A 25,699-nucleotide genomic window follows, 5' to 3' on the forward strand; every position below is an offset into this window, starting at 1 on the left:
CAACAGACTGCATACTTGCCCCTCTTTCCAAAACTCTTGCATTCACCTCCCTAACAACCCCATCCATAAACAAATTAAACAACCATGGAGACATCACACACCCCTGCCGCAAACCTACATTCACTGAGAACCAATCACTTTCCTCTCTTCCTACACGTACACATGCCTTACATCCTCGATAAAAACTTTTCACTGCTTCTAACAACTTGCCTCCCACACCATATATTCTTAGTACCTTCCACAGAGCATCTCTATCAACTCTATCATATGCCTTCTCCAGATCCATAAATGCTACATACAAATCCATTTGCTTTTCTAAGTATTTCTCACATACATTCTTCAAAGCAAACACCTGATCCACACATCCTCTGCCACTTCTGAAACCACACTGCTCTTCCCCAATCTGATGTTCTGTACTTGCCTTCACCCTCTCAATCAATACCCTCCCATATAATTTACCAGGAATACTCAACAAACTTATACCTCTGTAATTTGAGCACTCACTCTTATCCCCTTTGCTTTTGTACAATGGCACTATGCAAGCATTCTGCCAATCCTCAGGCACCTCACCATGAGTCATACATACATTAAATAACCTTACCAACCAGTCAACAATACAGTCACCCCCTTTTTTAATAAATTCCACTGCAATACCATCCAAACCTGCTGCCTTGCCGGCTTTCATCTTCCGCAAAGGTTTTACTACCTCTTCTCTGTTTACTAAATCATTCTCCCTAACCCTCTCACTTTGCACACCACCTCGACCAAAAGACCCTATATCTGCCACTCTATCATCAAACACATTCAACAAGCCTTGAAAATACTCACTCCATCTCTTTCTCACATCACCACTACTTGTTATCATCTCCCCATTAGCCCCCTTCACTGAAGTTCCCATTTGTTCCCTTGTCTTACGCACTTTATTTACCTCCTTCCAAAACATCTTTTTATTCTCCCTAAAATTTAATGATACTCTCTCACCCCAACTCTCATTTGCCCTCTTTTTCACCTCTTGCATCTTTCTCTTGACCTCCTGCCTCTTTCTTTTATACATCTCCCAGTCATTTGAATTATTTCCCTGTAAAAATTGTCTAAATGCCTCTCTCTTTTCTTTCACTAATAATCTTACTTCTTCATCCCACCACTCACTACCCTTTCTAATCTGCACACCTCCCACGCTTCTCATGCCACAAGCATCTTTTGCGCAAGCCATCACTGCTTCCCTAAATACATCCCATTCCTCCCGTACTCTCCTTATGTCCTTTGTTCTCATCTTTTTCCACTCTGTACTCAGTCTCTCCTGGTACTTCCTCACACAAGCCTCCTTACCAAGCTCACTTACTCTCACCACTCTCTTCACCCCAAACATTCTTTTGTTCTTCTTTTGTGAAAACCTCTACAAATCTTCACCTTCGCCTCCACAAGATAATGATCAGACATCCCTCCAGTTGTGCCTCTCAGCACATTAACATCCAAAAGTCTCTCTTTTCTGTGCCTATCAATTAACACATAATCCAATAACGCTCTTTGGCCATCTCTCCTACTTACATATGTATACTTATATATATCTCTTTTTAAACCAGGTATTCCCAATCACCAGTCCTTTTTCAGAACATAAACCTACAAGCTCTTCACCATTTCCATTTACAACACTGAACACCCCATGTACACCATTTATTCCCTCAACTGCCTCATTACTCACCTTTGCATTCAAATCACCCATCACTATAACCCAGTCTCGTGCATCAAAACTACTAACACACTCACTCAGCTGCTCCCAAAACACTTGCCTCTCATGATCTTTCTTCTCATGTCCTGGTGCATATGCACGAATAATCACCCATCTCTCTGCATCCACTTTCAGTTTTACCCATATCAATCTAGAGTTTACTTTCTTACACTCTATCACATACTCTAACCACTCCAGTTTCAGGAGTAGTGCTACTCCTTCCCTTGCTCTTGTCCTCTCACAAACCCCTGACTTTACTCCCAAGACATTCCCAAACCACTCTTTCCCTTTACCCTTGAGCTTCGTTTCACTCAGAGCCAAAACATCCAGGTTCGTATCCTCAAACAAACTACCTATCTCTCCTTTTTTCTCATCTTTGTTACATCCACACACATTTAGACACTTCAATCTGATCCTTCGAGGAGGATGAGCACTCCCTGTGTGACTCCTGTTTCCCCTTTTAGAAAGTTAAAATACAAGGAGGGGAGGGTTTCCAGTCCCCCACTCCCATTCCCTTTAGTCACCTTCTACGACACGTGAGGAATGCGTGGGAAGTATTCTTTCTCCCATATCCCCAGGGAAATATATGTATTCATACTTATATATTTCTGCTTATACATTTATATTTCAAACGCATTCCCCGTGTGTCATAGAAGGTGACTAAAGGGAATGGGAGTGGGGGACTAGAAATCCTCCCGGCTTTGTATTTTAACTTTCTAAAGGGGGAATAGAAGAAGGAGTCATGTGGGGAGTACTCATCCTCCTCGGAGGCTCAGAGTGGGGTGTCTAAATGTGTGTGGATGTAACTAAGATGAGAAAATAGGAAAGATAGTATGTTGGAGGAGAGGAACCTTGATGTATGGCTCTGAGTGAAAAGAAGTTCAAGGGTAAAGGGGAAGAGTGGGAATGTCTTGGGATTAAAGTCAGGGGTTGGTGAGTGGACAAGGGTGAGGGAAGGAGTAGCAGCACTCCTGAAGCAGGAGTTGTGGGAGTATGTGATACAGTGTAAGAAAATAAACTCAAGATTGATATGGATAAAACTGAAAGTGGATGGAGAGAGATGGGTGATTATTGGTGCCTATGCATCTGGTCATAAGAAGAAAGATCAAGAGAGGCAAGTGCCTTGAGAGTAGCTGAGTGAGTATTTTAGCAGCTTTGATTGACGACACCAAGTTATAGTGTTGGGTGATTTGATTGCAAAGGTGAGTAATGTGGCAGTTGAGGGTATAATTGGTGTACATAGGGTGTTCAGTGTTGAAGAGGTTGCAAGTTTATGTGTTGAAAAAGGACTGGTGACTGGAAATTCTTGATATAAAAAGAGAGATATACATAAGTATACGTATGTAAGTAGGAGAGATGGCCAGAAAGCATTACTGGATTACATATTAATTGATAGACGTGTGAAAGAGAGCCTTTTGGATGTTAATGTGCTGAGAGGGGCAACTGAAGGGATGTCTGATCATTATCTTGTGGAGGCGAAGGTGAAGATTTGTTGATGTTTTCACAAAAGAAGAGAGAATGTTGCGGAAGAGAGTGGTGAGAATAAGTGAGCTTGGTAAGGAGACTTGTGTGAGGAAGTACCAGGAGAAATTGAGAGCAGAATGGAAAAAGGTGAGAGCAAATGACATAAGGGGAGTGGGGGACAAATGGGATGTGTCTAGGGAAGTAGTGATGGCTTGCAGAAAAGATGCCTGTGGCATGAGATAGGTGGGAGGTGGGCAGATTAGAAAGGATAGTGAGTGGTGGGATGAAGAAGTAAGATTGTTAGTGAAAGAGAAGAGAGACGCGTTTGGATGATTTTTGTTGGGAAGTAGTGCATATAACTGGGAGATGTAGAAAAGAAAGAGAGAGGAGATAAAGAGAAAGGTGCAAAAGGTGAAAAAGAGGGCATATGAGAGTAGGGGAGAGTGAGTATCAATAAATTTTAGGGAGGATAAAAAGATGCTTTGGAAGGAGGTAAATAAAGTGTGTAAGACAAGAGAACAAATGGGAACATCAGTGAAGGGGGCAAATGGGTAGGTAATAACAGGTAGTGGTGATGTGAGAAGGAGATGGAGTGAGTATTTTGAAGGTTTATTGAATGTGTTTGATGATAGAGTGGCAGATATAGGGTGTTTTGGTTGAGGTGGTGTGTGAAGTGAGAGGGTCAGGGAGAATGGTTTGGTAAACAAAGAAGTAGTGAAAGCTTTGCAGAAGATGAAAGCTGGCAAGGCAGTGGGTTTGGATGGTATTGCAGTGGAATTTATTAAAAAAGGGGGTGACTGTGTTGTTGACTGGTTGGTAAGGACATTCAATGTATGTATGGTTCATGCTGAAATGCCTGAGGATTGGCGGAATGCGTGCATAGTGCCATTGTACATAGGCAAAGGGGATAAATGTGAGTGTCCAAATTACAGAGGTATAAGTTTGTTGAGTATTCCTGGGAAAGAATATGTGAGGGTATTGATTGAGAGGGTAAAGGCATGCACAGAGCTTCAGATTGGGAAAGTGCAGTGTTGTTTCAGAAGTGGTAGAGGATGTGTGGATGAGAAGTTTGCTTTGAAGAATATATGTGAGCAGTACTTAGAAAATAGATGGGTTTGTATGTAGCATTTATGGATTTGGAGAAGGCATATGGTAGAGTTGATAGAGATGCTTTGTGGAAAGTATTAAGAGTATAATGGTATGGGAGGTAAGTTGCTAGAAGTTTTCATCAAGGATGTAAAGCATGTGTAAGAGTAGGAAGAGAGAAAAGTGATTGCCTCCCAGAGAATGTCTGTTTGCGGCAGGGGTGCGTGATGTCTCCATGGTTGTTTGCTTTGTTTATGGATGGGTTGTTAGGGAGGTGAATGCAAGAGTTTTGGAGAGAGGGGCAAGTATGCAGTCCATCATGAATGAAGTGTGTCAGTTGTTGTTCACTGATGATACAGCGTAGTGGCTAATTCAGGAGAGAAACTGCAAAAGTTGATGACTGAGTTTGGTAAATAAAGTGTGTGAAAGAAGAAAGCTGAGAGTAAATGTGAATAAAAGCAAGGTTATTATGTCTAGTAAGGTTGAGGGACAAGTTAATTGGGAGGTAAGTTTGAATGACGAAAAAATGAAGGAGGTGAAGTGTTTTAGATACCTGGGAGTGGATTTAGCTGAGGATGGAACCGTGGAAGCAGATGTGAGTGACTAGAGTGGGGGAGGCGGCAAAGGTTCTGGGAGCACTGAAGAGTTTGTGGAAGGCAAGAACCTTATCTCATAGAGAAAACATGGGTATGTTTGAAGGAATAGTGGTTCCAACAATGTAATAGGGATGTGCAGAGGAGTACGGATTTGTTGGAAATGAAGTGTTTGACGACAATATGTGGTGTAAGGTGGTTTGATCGAGTGAGTAATGAAAGGGTAAGAGATGTGTGGAATAAAAAGTGTGGTTGAGAGAGAACAGGGTGTACTGAAATGGTTTCGTCACAGGGAGAGAATGAGTGAGGAAAGATTGACAAAGAGGATATATGTGTCAGAGGTGGAGGGAACGAGGAGGAGTGGGAGACCTAATTGGAGGTGGAAGGATGGAGTGAAAAAGATTTTGAGCAGTCGGGACCTGAACATACAGTAGGGTGAAAGGCATGCAAGGAATAGAGTGAATTGGAACAATGTGGTATACTGGGGTCGACATGCTGTCAGTGGATTGAACCAAGTTTATTTGTAGATTTTCTGTAAACCTTAATTTTCAAGATAGCTGTATCCCTGATAACTTTATCCCTTAGTCAAAGAACAGATTTTGCTTTGCTTTATTTCTTACACTCAGAATCTTGTTCATTTCTATCAAGGCTGTTCCTGCTGCACTCTGACATGCAGATTAAATTTGTGTAGTCCTTTTTTATTATTTAAATATCTTATCAGAAGCTGGTGACTGAGTTTGGTAAAGTGTGTGGAAGAAGAAAGTTAAGAGTAAATGTGAATAAGAGCAAGGTTATTAGGTACAGTAGGGTTGAGGGTCAAGTCAATTGGGAGGTGAGTTTGAATGGAGAAAAACTGGAGGAAGTGAAGTGTTTTAGATATCTGGGAGTGGATCTGGCAGCGGATGGAACCATGGAAGCGGAAGTGGATCATAGGGTGGGGGAGGGGGCGAAAATTCTGGGAGCCTTGAAGGATGTGTGGAAGTCGAGAACATTATCTCGGAAAGCAAAAATGGGTATGTTTGAAGGAATAGTGGTTCCAACAATGTTGTATGGTTGCGAGGCGTGGGATATGGATAGAGTTGTGCGCAGGAGGATGGATGTGCTGGAAATGAGATGTTTGAGGACAATGTGTGGTGTGAGGTGGTTTGATCGAGTAAGTAACGTAAGGGTAAGAGAGGTGTGGAAATAAAAAGAGCGTGGTTGAGAGAGCAGAAGAGGGTGTTTTGAAATGGTTTGGGCACATGGAGAGAATGAGTGAGGAAAGATTGACCAAGAGGATATATGTGTCGGAGGTGGAGGGAACGAGGAGAAGAGGGAGACCAAATTGGAGGTGGAAAGATGGAGTGAAAAAGATTTTGTGTGATCGGGGCCTGAACATGCAGGAGGGTGAAAGGAGGGCAAGGAATAGAGTGAATTGGAGCGATGTGGTATACCGGGGTTGACGTGCTGTCAGTGGATTGAATCAAGGCATGTGAAGCGTCTGGGGTAAACCATGGAAAGCTGTGTAGGTATGTATATTTGCGTGTGTGGACGTATGTATATACATGTGTATGGGGGTGGGTTGGGCCATTTCTTTCGTCTGTTTCCTTGCGCTACCTCGCAAACGCGGGAGACAGCGACAAAGCAAAAAAAAAAAAAAAAAAAAAAAAAATCTTATCAGTTTATACATGTGGATGGGTAAAAGCCCTTACTAAAGTAGTCCTTTTCCATACAAAGGTTTTATAAATTCAGACTTTCTGAGCATGTATCACGGGGAGGTCTGGGAAACTTAAGTGACATCATTCAATGCTTCCACATGTTCTGCTTTCAGTTTCATTATCATGTTTGTGGCACATTGGTATAGACCCAGGCTAAACAAGTTCTTGTGTTGTTGCAGCTGGCTGTGCATCTGTATGAGGCTGTTGAGTCACAGGACAAGCAATACATCATGAAACTGCTTCAACTCAAAGCAAATCCAGACTACGTTGCTCTGAAGTTGCATGATGGCTGGCCCACGAGTGTTCGCCTCCCTATGAGTGCTCGACAGCTGGCTAAGAAGCTGAATAATAAAACACTCTCATTATTCAAAAAGGTAAATATTTGTTGATTAATGCTTTAGACTCCAAGAAAGATAAGTAACACTTTAAAACGTAGTCCTATTGGGCAACATTCAGAAGCATATCCGTGAGTGCATTAGAACAATGGTTGCCAACTTTTTCCAATAGTGTACCATTAGACTATCTTTCCTGCCAATGGCATCGTGGACATCACCTTAACTTAGTACAATGTCTTGAAATTGAGTAAATCATACAGTTCTGACATCATCTAACATAGACTGATATGGTCTTTGTAGATATATATCATCAATTTCTTTTACTAATACTTGAATTACTGAAACAAACACCACAAGCTGTTTCAATTGCTTTCATGTGTGTGTGTGTGTGTGTATCTCTCTATCTATCTATCTATATATTTTTTTTTACTATTATACTTTGTCGCTGTCTCGCGCGATAGCGAGGTTGTGCAAGGAAAAAGACAAAAGAATGGCTCAACCCACCCACATGCATATATATATTCCTAAGAGTCCATGGGGAAAATGAAATACGATAAGTTCCCAAGTGCACTTTTGTGTAATAATCACATCATAAGGCGAGACAAGAGAGAGAAATATAACAGTCAGTTGATATACAATGAAGAGACATAGCGAGGACGCCATTTGGTAAACATGCAATTTGTATAAACCATCACTAACATTAACATTATAATTCTTTCTGTATTTAATAATAGAAGATTCAGTGATATTTCTCGTGGTAATAAAGTTAATAACTGAGATGGCATTACTCCAGTCAATACAATGATCATAATTTTTAATGTGATTAAACAAGGCATTTGATTGTTGTCCCATTCTTATACTATATTTATGTTCCTTAAGTCTAACAGAAAGATCCTAACCAGTCTGCCCAACATAAAACTTTTCACAATTTCTACATGCTCAAAAATTTGGTATGGCAATGGGTAACCCTCTTTCACATGTACTATGTTATCTTTATATGGAATTTTTTTAAACAAAACTACTAAAGGATATCTTACCTTCTAATGCAATTTGGTTTAGGTATGTAGATGATGTTCTTTGTGTTTGGCCAACAAATGAAAATTTACAAATATCTTTTCCCTTACTCATCAATTTACTACCTTCCATCAGATTTACTGTAGAAAATGAAAATAATGGTAAGTTACCATTTTTAGATTGCATGATCCATTGGCAAAGAAACAAGTTTAAGTTTAGCATATATAGAAAACCCACCAATGTATGCTCATATATCCATTATTACTCATCTCAACATGACAGTTAAATTATCATCATTTCAATGTATGTTCCTTAGGGCATTACGTATTTGCAGTCCAGAGTATATTGATGATGAGTTTGAGAAGATATATTCAATTGGATTGATGTTAAAGTACCCTAGATCTTTCATTGATAAATCCCATAAGTTAGCATAGAAATCATTTTATAGAGTTGAGCACAAACCTCCCATTAACACCAAGAATCTTTTAGTTCTCCCTTTTAACAATAATTTTACTTTACTTCCCATGTTGCTTAAATCCTTTAATGTAAATGTTGCCTTCAGCAACAATAATACTATAAAAAATATCTTAATCAGGAATTCACCAGAAAATTCTCCTGGGTGCATCTATAAAGTGCTATGTAGAAATTGTGATAAGGTTTATGTTGGGCAGACTGGTAAGGATCTTTCTGTTAGATTTAAGCAACATAAATATAGTATAAGAACGGGACAAGAATCAAATGCCTTGTCTAATCACATAAAAAACTATGATCATTGTATTGACTGGAGTAATGCCATCTCACTTATTAACTATAACTCTATTACCACTAGAAATATCATTGAATCTTCTAATATTAAATACACAAAGAATTATGATCTTAATATTAGTGATGGTCTTTACAAATTGGATAACTTTATTGTTGATAAAATTTGTAAAATAATAAGTTTATGATACGCTCCTTGTCTGTCTTGGACAATCACATGTTTACCAAATGGCATCCTAGCTACGTCTCTTCGTTGTATAACAACTGACAGTTATATTTTTCTCGTGTCTCCCCTGATGATGTGATTATTACACGAAAGTGCACTTGGAAACTTATTGTGTTTCATTTTCCCCGTGGACTCTTAGGAATATACTTGATCATGCACAAAATTGCAATCCTTTCCAATACATATATATATACATATTGTGTAACTGAGTTTGGTAAAGTGTGAAAAAGAAGAAAGCGGAGAGTAAAGGTGAATAAGAGCAAGGTTATTAGGTACAGTAGGGTTGAGGGGCAAGTCAATTGGGATGTAAGTTTGAATGGAGAAAAACTGGAGGAAGTGAAGTGTTTTAGATATCTGGGAGTGGATTTGGCAGTGGATGGAACCATGGAAGCGGAAGTGAATCATAGGGTGGGAAGGGAGCGAAAGTTCTAGGAGCGCTGAAGAATGTGTGGAGGTCGAGAACATTATCTCGGAAAGCAAAAATGGGTATGTTTGAAGGAAAAGTGGTTCCAACAATGTTATATGGTTGCAAGGAGTGGGCTATAGATAGAGCTGTGTGGAGGAGGGTGGATGTGCTGGAAATGAGATGTTTGAGGACAATATGTGGTGTGAGGTGGTTTGATCGAGTAAGTAATGAAAAGGTAAGATAGATGTGTGGTAATAAAAAGAGTGTGGTTGAGAGAGCAGAAGAGGGTATTTTGAAATGGTTTGGTCACATGAAGAGATTGAGTGACAAAGAGGATATATGTGTCAGAGGTGGAGGGAATGAGGAGAAGTGGGAGACCAAATTGGAGGTGGAAAGATGGAGTGAAAAAGATTTTGAATGATCGGGGCCTGAACATGCAGGAGGGTGAAAGGCGTGCAAGGAATAGACTGAATTGGAACGATGTGGTATATTGGGGTCAATGTGCTGTCAATGTATTGAATCAGGGCATTTGAAGAGTCTGGGGTAAACCATGGAAATTTTTGTGGGGCCTGGATGTGGAAAGGGAGCAGTGGTTTCGATGCATTATCCCCCACCGTATGATTCACTTCCACTTCCATGGTTCCATCCGCTGCCAAATCCACTCCCAGATATCTAAAACACTTCACTTCCTCCAGTTTACCTCCCACTTGACTAGTCTCTCAACCCTACTGTACCTGATAATTACCTTGCTCTAATTCACATTTACTCCCAGCTTTCTTCTTACACACACGTTACCAAACTCAGTCACCAGCTTCTGCAGTTTCATGCCCGAATCAGCCAACAGCGCTGTATCATCAGTGAACAAAAACTGACTCACTTCCCAAGCACTCTCATCCACACCAGACTGCATACTTGCCCCTCTTTCCAATTGATACACGTGTGGGAGATTGTTTGTGAAAGAGAAGAGTGAGGCATTTGGATGATTTTTGTAGGAAAATAATGCAAATGACAAGGAGATGTGTAAAAGAATGAGGCAGGACATCAAGAGAAAGGTGCAAGAGGCAAAAAAAAAAAGGGCAAATGAGAGTTGGGGTGAGAGAGTATCACTAAATTTTAGGGAGATTAAAAAGATGTTTTGGAAAGAGGTAAATAAAGTGTGTAAGACAAGGGAACAAATGGGAACATCAGTGAAGGGGGCAAATGGGGAAGTGATAACAAGTAGTGGTGATGTGAGAAGGAGATGGAGTGAGTATTTTGAAGGTTTGTTGAATGTGTTTGATAACAGAGTGGCAGACATAGGGTGTTTTGGTCAAGGTGATGTGCAAAGTGAGAGGGTTAGGGAGAATGATTCAGTAAACAGAGAAGAGGTAGTAAAAGCTTTGCGGAAGATGAAAGCCGGCAAGGCAGCGGGTTTGGATGGGATTGCAGTGGAATTTATTAAAAAGGGGGTGAATGTATTGTTGACTGGTTGGTAAGGATATTTAATGTATGCATGACTCATGGTGAGGTACCTGAAGACTGGCAGAATGCTTGCATAGTGCCATTGTACAAAGGCAAAGGGGATAAGAGTGAGTGCTCAAATTACTGAGGTATAAGTTTGTTGAGTATTCCTGGGAAATTATATAGGAGGGTATTGATTGAGAGGGTGAAGGCATGTACAGAGCATTAGATTGGGGAAGAGCAGTGTGGTTTCAGAAGTGGTAGAGCATGTGTGGAACAGGTGTTTGCTTTGAAGAATGTATGTGAGAAATACTTAGACAAGCAAATGGATTTGCATGTAGCATTTATGGATCTGGAGAAGGCATATGATAGGAGTTGATAGAGATGTTCTGTGGAAGGTATTAAGAATACATGGTGTGGGAGGAAAGTTGTTAGAAGCGGTGAAAAGTTTTTATCGAGGATGTGAGGCATGTGTATGTGTAGGAAGAGCGGAAAGTGATTGGTTCTCAGTGAATGATGGTTTGCAGCAGGGGTGGATGATGTCTCCATGGCTGTTTGTTTATGGATGGGGTTGTTAGGGAGGTGAATGCAAGGGTTTTGGAAAGAGGGGCAAGTATCCAGTCTGGTGTGGATGAGAGTGCTTGGGAAGTGAGTCAGTTTTTGGTCACTGATGATACAGCGCTGTTGGCTGATTCGGGCATGAAACTGCAGAAGCTGGTGACTGAGTTTGGTAACATGTATGTAAGAAGAAAGCTGGGAGTAAATGTGAATTAGAGCAAGGTAATTATCAGGTACAGTAGGGTTGAAAGACAAGTCAAGTGGGAGGTAAGCTTGAATGAAGAAAAACTGGAGGAAGTGAAGTGTTTTAGATATCTGGGAGTGAATCTGGCAGCGGATGGAACCATGGAAGCGGAAGTGAATCATAGGATGGGGGAAGGGACGAAAGTTCTGGGAGCGTTGAAAAATGTGTGGAAGTCGAGAACATTATCTCGGAAAGCAAAAATGGGTCTGCTTGTAGGAATAGGGGTTCCAACAAAGTTATATGGTTGCGAGGCATGGGCTATAGAAAGAGGTGTGCGGAGGAGGGTGGATGTGCTGGAAATGAGATGTTTGAGGACAATATGTGGTGTAAGGTGGTTTGATTGAGTAAGCACTGAAAGGGTAAGAGAGATGCCTGGTAATACAAAGAGTGTGGTTGAGAGAGCAGAAGAGGGTGTTTTAAAATGGTTTGGTCACATAGAGAATGAGCGAGGAAAGATTGACAAATAGGATATATGTCTCAGTGGTGGAGGGAATGAGGAGAAGTGGGAGACCAAATCGGAGGTGGAAAGATGGAGTGAAAAAGATTTTGAGTGATCGGGGCCTGAACATGCATGAGGGTGAAAGGCGTGCAAGGAATAGAGTGAACTGGAACGATGTGGTATACCGGGGTCGACGTGCTGTCAATGGATTGAACCAGGGCACGTGAAGCGTCTGGGGTAAACCATGGAAAGTTCTGTGGGGCTTGGATGTGGAAAGGGAGCTATGGTTTCGGTGCATTATACATGACGGCTGAGTGTGAACGAATGTGGCCTTTGTTGTCTTTTCCTAGCGCTACCTCGCACATATGCGGGGGGAGGGGGTTGTTATTTCATGTGTGGCAGGGTGTCGATGGGAAATAATAAAGGCAGACTATGAATTATGTACATTTTTTTTTTTTTTTCAATCTATTTGCCATTTCCCGCGTTAGCGAGGTAGCGTTAAGAACAGAGAACTGGGCCTTAGAGGGAATATCCTCACCTGACCCCCTTCTCTGTTCCTTCTTTTGGAAAATTAAAAAAAAACAAGAAAGGGGAGGATTTCTGGCCACCCGCTCCCTCCCCTTTTAGTCGCCTTCTACGACACGCAGGGAATACGTGGGAAGTATTCTTTCTCCCCTATCCCCAGGGATAGTATGAATTATGTACATGTGTATATATATATATATATGTGTGTATATGTTCTGTGTGCGTATATATATGTATACGTTGAGATGTATAGGTATGTATATGTGCATGTGTGGACGTGTATGTATATACATGTGTATGTGGGTGGGTTGGACCATTCTTTCTTGTGTTTCCTTACGCTACCTTGCTAACACGGGAAACAGCGACAAAGTATAATAAGAAAAGTATTTATTTATATTATTTTGCTTTGTCGCTGTCTCCCACGTTAGCGAGGTAGCGCAAGGAAACAGACTAAAGAATGGCCCAACCCATCCACATACACATGTATATACATACACGTCCACACATGCAAATATACATACCTATACATCTCAATGTATACATATACATACACACACAGACATATACATATATACACATGTCCATAATTCATACTGTCTGCCTTTATTCATTCCCATCGCCACCCCGCCACACATGAAATAATAATATAATAATATAATATAGTAAAAATAATATATATTTATTATATTTATTTATTTTGCTTTGTCGCTGTCTCCCGCGTTAGCGAGGTAGCGCAAGGAAACAGACGAAAGAATGGCCCAACCCGTCCACATACACATGTATATACATACACGTCCACACACGCAAATATACATACCTATACATCTCAATGTACACATATATAAACACACAGATGCATACATATATACCCATGCACACAATTCACACTGTCTGCCTTTATTCATTCCCATCGCCACCTCGCCACACATGGAATACCATCCCCCTCCCCCCTCATGTGTGCGAGGTAGCGCTAGGAAAAGACAACAAAGGCCCCATTCGTTCACACTCAGTCTCTAGTTGTTATGCAATAATGCCGGAAACCACAGCTCCCTTTCCACATCCAGGCCCCACACAACTTTCCATGGTTTACCCCAGACGCTTCACATGCCCTGATTCAATCCAGTGACAGCACGTCAACCCCGGTATACCACATCGATCCAATTCACTCTATTCCTTGCCCGCCTTTCACCCTCCTGCATGTTCAGGCCCCTATCACTCAAAATCTTTTTCACTCTATCTTTCCACCTCCAATTTGGTCTCCCACTTCTTGTTCCCTCCTCCTCCGACACATATATCCTCTTGGTCAATCTTTCCTCACTCATTCTCTCCATGTGCCCAAACCATTTCAAAACACCCTCTTCTGCTCTCTTAACCACGCTCTTTTTATTTCCACACAGCTCTCTTACCCTTACATTACTTACTCGATCAAACCACCTCACACCTCACATTGTCCTCAAACATCTCATTTCCAGCACATCCACCCTCCTGCGCACAACTCTATCCATAGCCCACGCCTCGCAACCATACAGCATTGTTGGAACCACTGTTCCTTCAAACATACCCATTTTTGCTTTCCGAGATAATGTTCTCGACTTCCACACATTCTTCAAGGCTCCCAGAATTTTCGCCCCCTCCCCCACCCTATGATTCACTTCCACTTCCATGGTTCCATCCGCTGCCAGATCCACTCCCAGATATCTAAAACACTTTACTTCCTCCAGTTTTTCTCCATTCAAACTTACCTCCCAATTGACTTGACCCTCAACCCTACTGTACCTAATATCCTTGCTCTTATTCACATTTACTCTTAACTTTCTTCTTTCACACACTTTACCAAACTCAGTCACCAGCTTCTGCTGTTTCTCACATGAATAAGCCACCAGCGCTGTATCATCAGCGAGCAACAACTGACTCACTTCCCAAGCTCTCTCAACCACAACAGACTTCATACTTGCCCCTCTTTCCAAAACTCTTGCATTCACCTCCCTGAGAACCCTATCCATAAACAAATTAAACATGTACACATGCCTTACATCCTCGATAAAAACTTTTCACTGCTTCTAACAACTTGCCTCCCACACTATATATTCTTAATACCTTCCACAGAGCATCTCTATCAACTCTATCATATGCCTTCTCCAGATCCATAAATGCTACATACAAATCCATTTGCTTTTCTAAGTATTTCTCACATACATTCTTCAAAGCAAACACCTGATCCACACATCCTCTACCACTTCTGAAACCACACTGCTCTTCCCCAATCTGATGCTCTGTACATGCCTTCACCCTCTCAATCAATACCCTCCCATATAATTTACCAGGAATACTCAACAAACTTATACCTCTGTAATTGGAGCACTCACTCTTATCCCCTTTGCCTTTGTACAATGGCACTATGCACGCATTCCGCCAATCCTCAGGCACCTCACCATGAGTCATACATACATTAAATAACCTTACCAACCAGTCAACAATACAGTCACCCCTTTTTTAATAGATTCCACTGCAATACCATCCAAACCTGCTGCCTTGCCTGCTTTCATCTTCCGCAAAGCTTTTACTACCTCTTCTCTGTTTACCAACTCACTTTCCCAAACCCTCTCTCTCTGCACACCATCTCGACCAAAACACCCTATATCTGCCACTCTATCATCAAACACATTCAACAAACCTTCAAAATACTCACTCCATCTCCTTCTCACATCACTACTACTTGTTATCACCTCCCCATTTGCGCCCTTCACTGAAGTTCCCATTTGCTCCCTTGTCTTATGCACTTTATTTACCTCCTTCCAGAACATCTTTTTATTCTCCCTAAATTTTAATGATACTCTCTCACCCTAACTCTCATTTGCTGCCCTCTTTTTCACCTCCTGCACCTTTCTCTTGACCTCCTATCTCTTTCTTTTATACATCTCCCACTCAATTGCATTTTTTCCCTGCAAAAATTGTCCAAATGCCTCTCTCTTCTCTTTCACTAATAATCTTACTTCTTCATCCCACCACTCACTACCCTTTCTAATCAACCCACCTCCCACGCTTCTCATGCCACAAGCATCTTTTGCGCACTCCATCACTGATTCCCTAAATACATCCCATTCCTCCCCCACTCCCCTTACTTCCATTGTTCTCACCTTTTTCCATTCTGTACTCAGTCTCTCCTGGTACTTCCTCACACAAGTCTCCTTCCCAAGCTCACTTACTCTCACCACCCTCTTCACTCCAACATTCACTCTTCTTTTCTGAAAACCCATACAAATCTTCACCTTAGCCTCCACAAGATAATGATCAGTCATCCCTCCAGTTGCACCTCTCAGCACATTAACATCGAAAAGTCTCTCTTTCGCGCGCCTGTCAATTAACACGTAATCTAATAACGCTCTCTGGCCATCTCTCCTCCTTACATACGTATACTTATGTATATCTCGCTTTTTAAACCAGCTATTCCCAATCACCAGTCTTTTTTCAGCACATAAATGTACAAGCTCTTCACCATTTCCATTTACAACACTGAACACCCCATGTATACCAATTATTCCCTCAACTGCCACATTACTCACCTTTGCATTCAAATCACCCATCACTATAACCCGGTCTTGTGCATCAAAACCACTAACACACTGATTCAGTTGTTCCCAAAACACTTGCCTCTCATGATCTTTCTTCTCATGCCCAGGTGCATATGCACCAATAATCACCCATCTCTCTCCATCAACTTTTAGTTTTACCCATATTAATCAAGAATTTACTTTCTTACATTCTATCACATACTCCCACAACTCCAGTTTCAGGAGTACTGCTACTCCTTCCCTTGCTCTTGTCCTCTCACTAACCCCTGACTTTACTCCCAAGACATTCCCAAACCACTCTTCCCCTTTACCCTTGAGCTTCGTTTCCCTCAGAGCCAAAACATCCAGGTTCCTTTCCTCAAACATACTACCTATCTCTCCTTTTTTCACATCTTGGTTACATCCACACACATTTAGATACCCCAATCTGAGTCTATGAGGAGGATGAGCACTCCCCGCGTGACTCCTTCTGTTTCCCATTTTTTGAAAGTTAAAATACAAGGAGGGGAGGATTTCTGGCCCCCCGCTCCCGTCCCCTTTAGTCGCCTTCTACGACACGTGAGGAATGCGTGGGAAGTATTCTTTCACCCCTATCCCAAGGGATCTTGGGATAGGGGTAAGGGGATAGAGGTAATCCCTGGGGATAGGGGTGAAAGATAATACATACTGTCTGCCTTTATTTGTTCCCATCACCACCTCGCCACACATGGAATAACAACCCCCTCCCCCCTCATGTGTGCGAGGTAGTGCTAGGAAAAGACACCAAAGGCCCCATTCGTTGACAGTCTCTAGCTGTCATGTAATAATGCATCCCTGGGGATAGGGGAGAAAGAATACTTCCCACGCATTCCTCACGTGTCGTAGAAGGCGACTAAAGGCGACGGGAGCAGGGGGCCAGAAACCCTCCCCTCCTTGTATTTTAACTTTCTAAAAGGGGAAAAATAATATATATAATATGAATATATTATATATATATCATATTTATTTCGTAAACAGAAAAGAGGTAGTGAAAGCTTTGCGGAAGATGAAAGCCAGCAAAGCAGCGCGTTTGGATGGTATTGCAGTGGAACTTATTAAAAAAGGGGGGTACTGTGTTGTTGACTAGTTGGTAAGGATATTCAGTGTATGAATGGCTCATGGTGAAGTGCCTGAGGATCAGCAGAATGCATGCATAGTGCCATTGTACAAAGGCAAAGGGGATAAAGGTGAGTGTTCAAATTACAGAGGTATAAGTTGATATTCTTGGGAAATTATATGGGAGGGTATTGATTGAGAGGATGAAGGCATGTACAGAGCATCCGATTGGGGAATAGCAGTGTAGGTTCAGAAGTGGTAGAGGATGTGTGGATCAGGTGAGTGTTCAAATTACAGAGGTATAAGTTGATATTCCTGGGAAATTATATGGTAGGGTATTGATTGAGAGGGTAAAGGCATGTATACAGCATTAGATTGGGGAAGAGCAGTGTGGTTTCAGAAGTGTAGAGGATGTGAAGATCAGTTTTTTGCTTTGAAGAATGTATGTGAGAAATACTTAGAAAAATAAATGCTGTATGTAGCTTTTATGGATCTGGAGAAGGCAAATGATAGAGCATTAGATTGGGGAAGAGCAGTGTGGTTTCAGAAGTGGTAGAGGATGTGAAGGTCAGTTGTTTGCTTTGAAGAATGTATGTGAGAAATACTTAGAAAAACAAATGCTGTATGTAGCTTTTATGGATCTGGAGAAAGCATATGATAGAGTTAACAGAGATGCTCTGTGAAAGGTATTAAGAATATATGGTGTGGGAGGGAAGTTGCTAGAAGCAGTGAAGAGTTTTTATCGAGGATGTAAGGCATGTGTACGAGCAGGAAGAGAAGAAAGTGATTGATTCTCAGTGAATGTAGGTTTTTGGCAGGGGTTCGTGATGTCTCCATGGCTGTTTAATTTGCCTATGGATGGGGTTCTTAGGGAGGTGAAGGCAAGGGCTTTGGAGAGAGGTGCAAGTTTGCCGTCTGTTGTGGATGAGAGGGCTTGAGAAGTGATTCAGTTGCTGTTTGCTGATGATACAGCGTTGGTGGCTGATTCAGGTGAGAAACTGCAGAAGCTGGTGACTGAGTCTGGTAAAGTATGTGAAAGAAGAAAGCTAAAAGTAAATGTGAATAAGAGCAAGATTATTAGGTACAGTAGGTTTGAGGGACAAGTCAACTGTTTGAATGGAGAAAAACTGGAGGAAGTGAAGTGTTTTAGATACCTGGGAGTGGATTTGGCAGCTGATGGAACCATGGAAGCGGCAGTGAGTCACAGGGTGGGAGAGGGGACGAAAGTTCTGGGAGCGTTGAAAAATAAGTGGAAGGCGAGAACATTATCTCGGAGAACAAAAATTGGTATGTATGAAGGAATAGTGGTCCCAACAATGTTTTGTGGATGCGAGGCATGGGCTATGGATAGGGTTGTGCGGAGGAGGGTGGATGTGTTGGAAATGAAATGTACGAGGACAATATGTGGTGTGAGGGGGTTTGATCGAGTAAGTAATGAAAGGGTAAAAGGGATGTGTGGTAATAAAAAGAGGGTGGTTAAGAGAGCAGAAGAAGGTATTTTGAAATGATGTGGTCACATGGAGAGAATGAGTAAGGAAAGATTGACAAAGAGGATATATTTGTCAGAGGTGGAGGGAACAAGATGTGTGAGACCAAATTGGAGGCGGAAGGATGGAGTGAAAAATATTTTGAGTGATTGGGGTCTGAACATGTAGGAGGGTGAAAGGAGTGCAAGGAATAGAGTGAATTGGAACGATGTGGTGTACCGGGGTTGACATGCTGTCAGTGGATTGAACCAGAGCATATGAAGCATCTGGGGTGAACCAGCTAAAGTTTTGTGGGGCCTGGATGAGGACAGGGAGCTGTGGTTTCAGTGCATTATACATGACAGCTAGAGACTGAGTGTGAATGAACGTGGCCTTTGCTGTCTTTTGCTAACGCTACCTTGTGCGCTTGCGGGGGAGGTGGTTGTCATTTCATGTGTGGCAGGGTGGCGATGAGAATGAATAAAGGCAGCAAGTATGAAATATGTAGATGTGTATATAAGTTAATGTCTGTGTATGTATATGTATACGTTGAAATGTAGAGGTATGTATATGTGTGTGTGTGGACGTGTATGTATATACATGTGTATGCGGGTGGGTTAGGCCATTCTTTCGTTTGTTTCCTAGCGCTACCTCGCTAACGCGGGAGACAACAACAAAGTATAACAAAGTATAATAGATAAATGTTATTTTATATATATATATATATATATATATATATATATATATATATATATATATATATATATATATATATATATATATATATATGTGCTGGAAATGAGATGTTTGAGGACAATGTGTGGTGTGAGGTGTGACGTGGTTTGATCGAGTAACGTAAGGGTAAGAGAGATGTGTGGAAATAAAAAGAGCGTGGTTGAGAGAGCAGAAGAGGGTGTTTTGAAATGGTTTGGGCACATGGAGAGAATGAGTGAGGAAAGATTGACCAAGAGGATATATGTGTCGGAGGTGGAGGGAATGAGGAGAAGTGGGAGACCAAATTGGAGGTGGAAAGATGGAGTGAAAAAGATTTTGTGTGATCGGGGCCTGAACATGCACGAGGGTGAAAGGAGGGCAAGGAATAGAGTGAATTGGATCGATGTGGTATACCGGGGTTGACGTGCTGTCAGTGGATTGAATCAGGGCATGTGAAGCGTCTGGGGTAAACCATGGAAAGCTGTGTAGGTCTGTATATTTGCGTGTGTGGACGTATGTATATACATGTGTATGGGGGTGGGTTGGGCCATTTCTTTCGTCTGTTTCCTTGCGCTACCTCGCAAACGTGGGAGACAGCGACAAAGCAAAAAAAAAAAAAAAGAAAAAAAATATTTATATTTATCTTATTTTGCTTTGTCGCTGTCTCCCGCGTTTGCGAGGTAGCGCACGGAAACAGACGAAAGAAATGGCCCAACCCACCCCCATACACAATGTATACACACACACGTCCACACACGCAAATATACATACCTATACATCTCAATGTACACATATATATACATACACAGACACATATATATATACCCATGCACACAATTCACACTGTCTGCCCCCATTCACTCCCATCGCCACCTCGCCACACATGGAATACCTTCCCCCTCCCCCCTCATGTGTGCGAGGTAGCACTAGGAAAAGACAACAAAGGCCCCATTCGTTCACACTCAGTCTCTAGCTGCCACACAATAATGCCTGAAACCACAGCTCCCTTTCCACATCCAGGCCCCACACAACTTTCCATGGTTTACCCCAGACGCTTCACATGCCCTGATTCAATCCAGTGACAGCACGTCAACCCCGGTATACCACATCAATCCAATTCACTCTATTCCTTGCCCTCCTTTCACCCTCCTGCATGTTCAGGCCTCGATCACACAAAATCTTTTTCACTCCATCTTTCCACCTCCAATTTGGTCTCCCACTTCTCGTTCCCTCCACTTCCGACACATATATCCTCTTGTTGAGTATCCCTGGTAAATTATATGGGAGGGTATTGATTGAGAGGGTGAAGGCATGTACAGAGCATCAGATTGGGGAAGAGCAGTGTGGTTTCAGAAGTGGTAGAGGATGTTTGGATCAGGTGTTTGCTTTGAAGAATGTATGTGAGAAATACTTAGAAAAGCAAATGGATTTGTATGTAGCATTTATGGATCTGGAGAAGGCATATGATAGAGTTGATAGAGATGCTCTGTGGAAGGTATTAAGAATATATGGTGTGGGAGGTAAGTTGTTAGAAGCAGTGAAAAGTTTTTATCGAGGATATAAGGCATGTGTACGTGTAGGAAGAGAGGAAAGTGATTGGTTCTCAGTGAATGTAGGTTTGCGGCAGGGGTGTGTGATGTCTCCATGGTTGTTTAATTTGTTTATGGATGGGGTTGTTAGGGAGGTGAATGCAAGAGTTTTGGAAAGAGGGGCAAGTATGAAGTCTGTTGTGGATGAGAGAGCTTGGGAAGTGAGTCAGTTGTTGTTCGCTGATGATACAGCGCTGGTGGCTGATTCATGTGAGAAACTGCAGAAGCTGGTGGCTGAGTTTGCTAAAGTGTGTGAAAGAAGAAAGTTAAGAGTAAATGTGAATAAGAGCAAGGTTATTAGGTACAGTAGGGTTGAGGGTCAAGTCAATTGGGAGGTAAGTTTGAATGGTGAAAAACTGGAGGAAGTAAAGTGTTTTAGATATCTGGGAGTGGATCTAGCAGCGGATGGAACCATGGAAGCGGAAGTGGATCATAGGGTGGGGGAGGGGGCGAAAATCCTGGGAGCCTTGAAGAAAGTGTGGAAGTCGAGAACATTATCTCGGAAAGCAAAAATGGGTATGTTTGAAGGAATAGTGGTTCCAACAATTTTGTATGGTTGCGAGGCGTGGGCTATGGATAGAGTTGTTCGCAGGAGGGTGGATGTGCTGGAAATGAGATGTTTGAGGACAATGTGTGGTGTGAGGTGGTTTGATCGAGTAAGTAAAGTAAGGGTAAGAGAGATGTGTGGAAATAAAAAGAGCGTGGTTGAGAGAGCAGAAGAGGGTGTTTTGAAATGGTTTGGGCACATGGAGAGAACGAGTGAGGAAAGATTGACAAAGAGGATATATGTGTCGGAGGTGGAGGGAACGAGGAGAAGTGGGAGACCAAATTGGAGGTGGAAAGATGGAGTGAAAAAGATTTTGTGTGATCGGGGCCTGAACATGCAGGAGGGTGAAAGGCGGGCAAGGAATAGAGTGAATTGGATCGATGTGGTATACCGGGGTTGACGTGCTGTCACTGGATTGAATCAGGGCATGTGAAGCGCCTGGGGTAAACCATGGAAAGTTGTGTGGGGCCTGGATGTGGAAAGGGAGCTGTGGTTTCGGGCATTATTGCATGACAGCTAGAGACTGAGTGTGAACGAATGGGGCCTTTGTTGTCTTTACCTAGCGCTACCTCGCACACATGAGGGGGGAGGGGGATTGTATTCCATGTGTGGCGAAGTGGCGATGGGAATGAATAAAGGCAGACAGTGTGAACTGTGTGCATGGGTATATATGTATGTGTCTGTGTGTGTATATATATGTGTACATTGAGATGTATAGGTATGTATATTTGCGTGTGTGGACGTGTATGTATATACATGTGTATGGGGGTGGGGTGGGCCATTTCGTTCTTCTGTTTCCTTGCGCTACCTCGCAAACGCGGGAGACAGCGACAAAGCAAAATAAATAAATAAATAAATAAATATATATATATATATATATATATATATATATATATATATATATTTTTTTTTTTTTTTTTTGCCGCTGTCTCCCGCGTTTGCGAGGTAGCGCAAGGAAACAGACGAAAGAAATGGCCCAACCCACCCCCTTACATATGTATATACATACATCCACACACGCAAATATACATACCTACACCGCTTTCCATGGTTTACCCCAGACGCTTCACATGCCCTGATTCAATCCACTGACAGCACGTCAACTCCGGTATACCATATCGATCCAATTCACTCTATTCCTTGCCCTCCTTTCACCCTCCTGCACGTTCAGGCCCCGATCACACAAAATATTTTTCACTCCATCTTTCTACCTCCAATTTGGTCTCCCACTTCTCCTCGTTCCCTCCACCTCCGACACATATATCCTCTTGGTCAATCTTTCCTCACTCATTCTCTCCATGTGCCCAAACCATTTCAAAACACCCTCTTCTGCTCTCTCAACCACGCTCTTTTTATTTCCACACATCTCTCTTACCCTTACGTTACTTACTCGATCAAATCACCTCACACCACACATTGTCCTCAAACATCTCATTTCCAGCACATCCATCCTCCTGTGCACAACTCTATCCATAGCCCACGCCTCGCAACCATACAACATTGTTGGAACCACTATTCCTTCAAACATACCCATTTTTGCTTTCCGAGATAATGTTCTCGACTTCCACACATTCTTCAAGGCTTCCAGGATTTTCGCCCCCTCCCCCACCCTATGATCCACGTCCGCTTCCATGGTTCCATCCGCTGCCAGATCCATTCCCAGATATCTAAAACACTTTACTTCCTCCAGTTTTTCTCCATTCAAACTTACCTCCCAACTGACATGAGCCTCAACCCTACTGTACTTAATAACCTTGCTCTTATTCACATTTACTCTTAACTTTCTTCTATCACACATTTTACCAAACTCAGTCACCAGCTTCTGGAGTTTCTCACATGAATCAGCCACCAGCGCTGTATCATCAGCGAACAACAACTGACTCACTTCCCAAGCTCTCTCATCCACAACAGACTTCATACTTGCCCCTCTTTCCAAAACTCTTGCATTCACCTCCCTAACAACCCCATCCATAAACAAATTAAACAACCATGGAGACATCACACACCCCTGCCGCAAACCTACATTCACTGAGAACCAATCACTTTCCTCTCTTCCTACACGTTCACATGCCTTACATCCTCGATAAAAACTTTTCACTGCTTCTAACAACTTGCCTCCCACACCATATATTCTTAATACCTTCCACAGAGCATCTCTATCAACTCTATCACATGCCTTCTCCAGATCCATAAATGCTACATACAAATCCATTTGCTTTTCTAAGTATTTCTCACATACATTCTTCAAAGCAAACACCTGATCCACACATCCTCTACCACTTCTGAAACCACACTGCTCTTCCCCAATCTGATGCTCTGTACATGCCTTCACCCTCTCAATCAATACCCTCCCATATAATTTACCAGGAATACTCAACAAACTTATGTCTCCGTAGCTTGAAGACTCGCCTTCATCCCTTTTGCCTTTGTACAGTGGCACTATGCATGCATTCCGCTAATCCTCAGGCACTTCCCCATGATCCATATGTACAATGAATATCCTTACCAACCAATCAACAGCACAGTCATCCCCTTTTTGTAATATATTCCAGTGCAATACTATCCAAACCTGCTGGCTTGCCGACTTTCATCGTAGCAGTGGATGGATTGTAGTTCCAACAATGTTGTATGGATACGAGGCATGGGCTATAGATAGGGTTGTACTGAGGAGGGTGGTTGTGTTGGAAATGAAATGTTTGAGGACAATATGAAGTGTAAAGTGGTTTGATCGAGTAAGTAATGAAAGGGCAAGAGAGATGTGTGGAAATAAAAAGAGTCTGGTTGAAAGAGCAGAAGAGGGTGTTGAAATGGTTTGGACACATAGAGAATGAGAGAGGAAAGATTGACAAAGAGGATATATGTATCAGAGGTGGAGGGAACAAGGAGAAGCAGATCAAATTGGAGGCAGAAGGATGGAGTAAAAAAGATTCTGAGCGATCAGGGATCAGGGCCTGAACATACAGGAGGGTGAGAGGCGTGCAAGGAATAGAGTTAATTGGAATGATGTGGTATAATGGGGTCAACATGTTGTCAATGGACTGAATATCTGAGGTAAACCATGGAAAGTTCCGTGGGGCCTGGATGTGGATAGGGAGCTGTGGTTTTAGTGCATTACACATGACAGCTAGAGACTGAGTGTGAATGAATGTGGCCCGTTTTGTCTCTTTTCCTGGCACTACATTGCTGAAACAGGGGATAGCGATGCTATTTCCTGTGAGGTGGGGTAATGACAGGAGTGGATGAAAACAAGCAAGAACGAATATGTTGATGTGTCTATATGTATATATCTGAAGAGAGTGGTGAGAGTCAGTGAAGGGAAGCATTGATGGCTTGCGCAAAAGGTGCTTGTGGTATTAGAAAGGTGGGAGGTAGGCAGATTAGAAAGGGTAGTGAGTGGTGAGATAAAGAAGTAAGATTGTTAGTGAAAGAAAAGAGAGTGGCATCTGGATGATTTTTGCAGGGAAGCAGTACAAATGACTGGGAGATGTGTAAAAGGAAGAGGCAGGAGGTCAAGAGAAAGGTGCAAGAGGTGAAAAAGAGGGCAAATGAGAGTTGGAGTGAGAGAGTATGATCAAATTTATGGAGGATAAAAAGATGGTTTGGAAGGAGGTAAATAAAGCGCATAAGACAAGAGAACAAATGGGAATATCAGAAGGGGGCTAATGGTAAGGTGATAACAAGTAGTGGCAAATTAAGAAGGAGATGGAGTGAGGATTTTGAAGGTTTGTTGAATGTGTTTGATGATAGAGTGGCAGATATAGGGTGTTTTGATCAAGGTGATGTGCGAAGTGAGGGAGTCAGGGAGAATGGTTTGGTAAACAGAGAAGAGGTAGTGAAAGCTTTGGAGAAGATGAAAGCCGGCAAGGCAGTGGGTTTAGATGGTATTGCAGTGGAATTTATTAAAAAAGGGGATGACTGTGATGTTGACTGGTTGGTAAGTATATTCATTGTATGTATGGATCATGTTGAAGTGCCTGAGGATTGGCGAAATGCATGCATAGTGCCATTGTACAAAGGCAAAGGCGATAAAGATGAACGTTCAAACTGTTGAGAATCCTTGGGAAATTATATGAAAGGGTATTGATTGAGAGGGTAAAGGCATGTACAAAGCATCAGATTGGGGAAGAGAACTGTAGTTTCAGAAGCGTTAGAGGATGTGTGGATCAGGTTTTTGCTCTGAAGAAATTTTGTGAGAAATACTTAGAAAACAGATGTATTT

General features: G+C 42.1%; 1 protein-coding gene across 2 annotated transcripts in view; it reads left to right on the forward strand.

The window, feature by feature from the left end:
* LOC139754655 (uncharacterized) overlaps window positions 1-25,699 on the forward strand; it is a 160,834-nt gene that overhangs the window by 95,242 nt on the left and 39,893 nt on the right. For both annotated transcript variants that reach the window (XM_071672186.1, XM_071672187.1), the window contains one exon: window positions 6,749-6,943. In XM_071672186.1, coding sequence (XP_071528287.1) covers window positions 6,749-6,943 — 195 coding nt within the window. The remainder of the gene's footprint in view (window positions 1-6,748; window positions 6,944-25,699) is intronic.

This window comes from Panulirus ornatus, chromosome 17 (genome assembly GCF_036320965.1).
Source record: "Panulirus ornatus isolate Po-2019 chromosome 17, ASM3632096v1, whole genome shotgun sequence".
Lineage (NCBI taxonomy): Eukaryota > Metazoa > Arthropoda > Malacostraca > Decapoda > Palinuridae > Panulirus > Panulirus ornatus.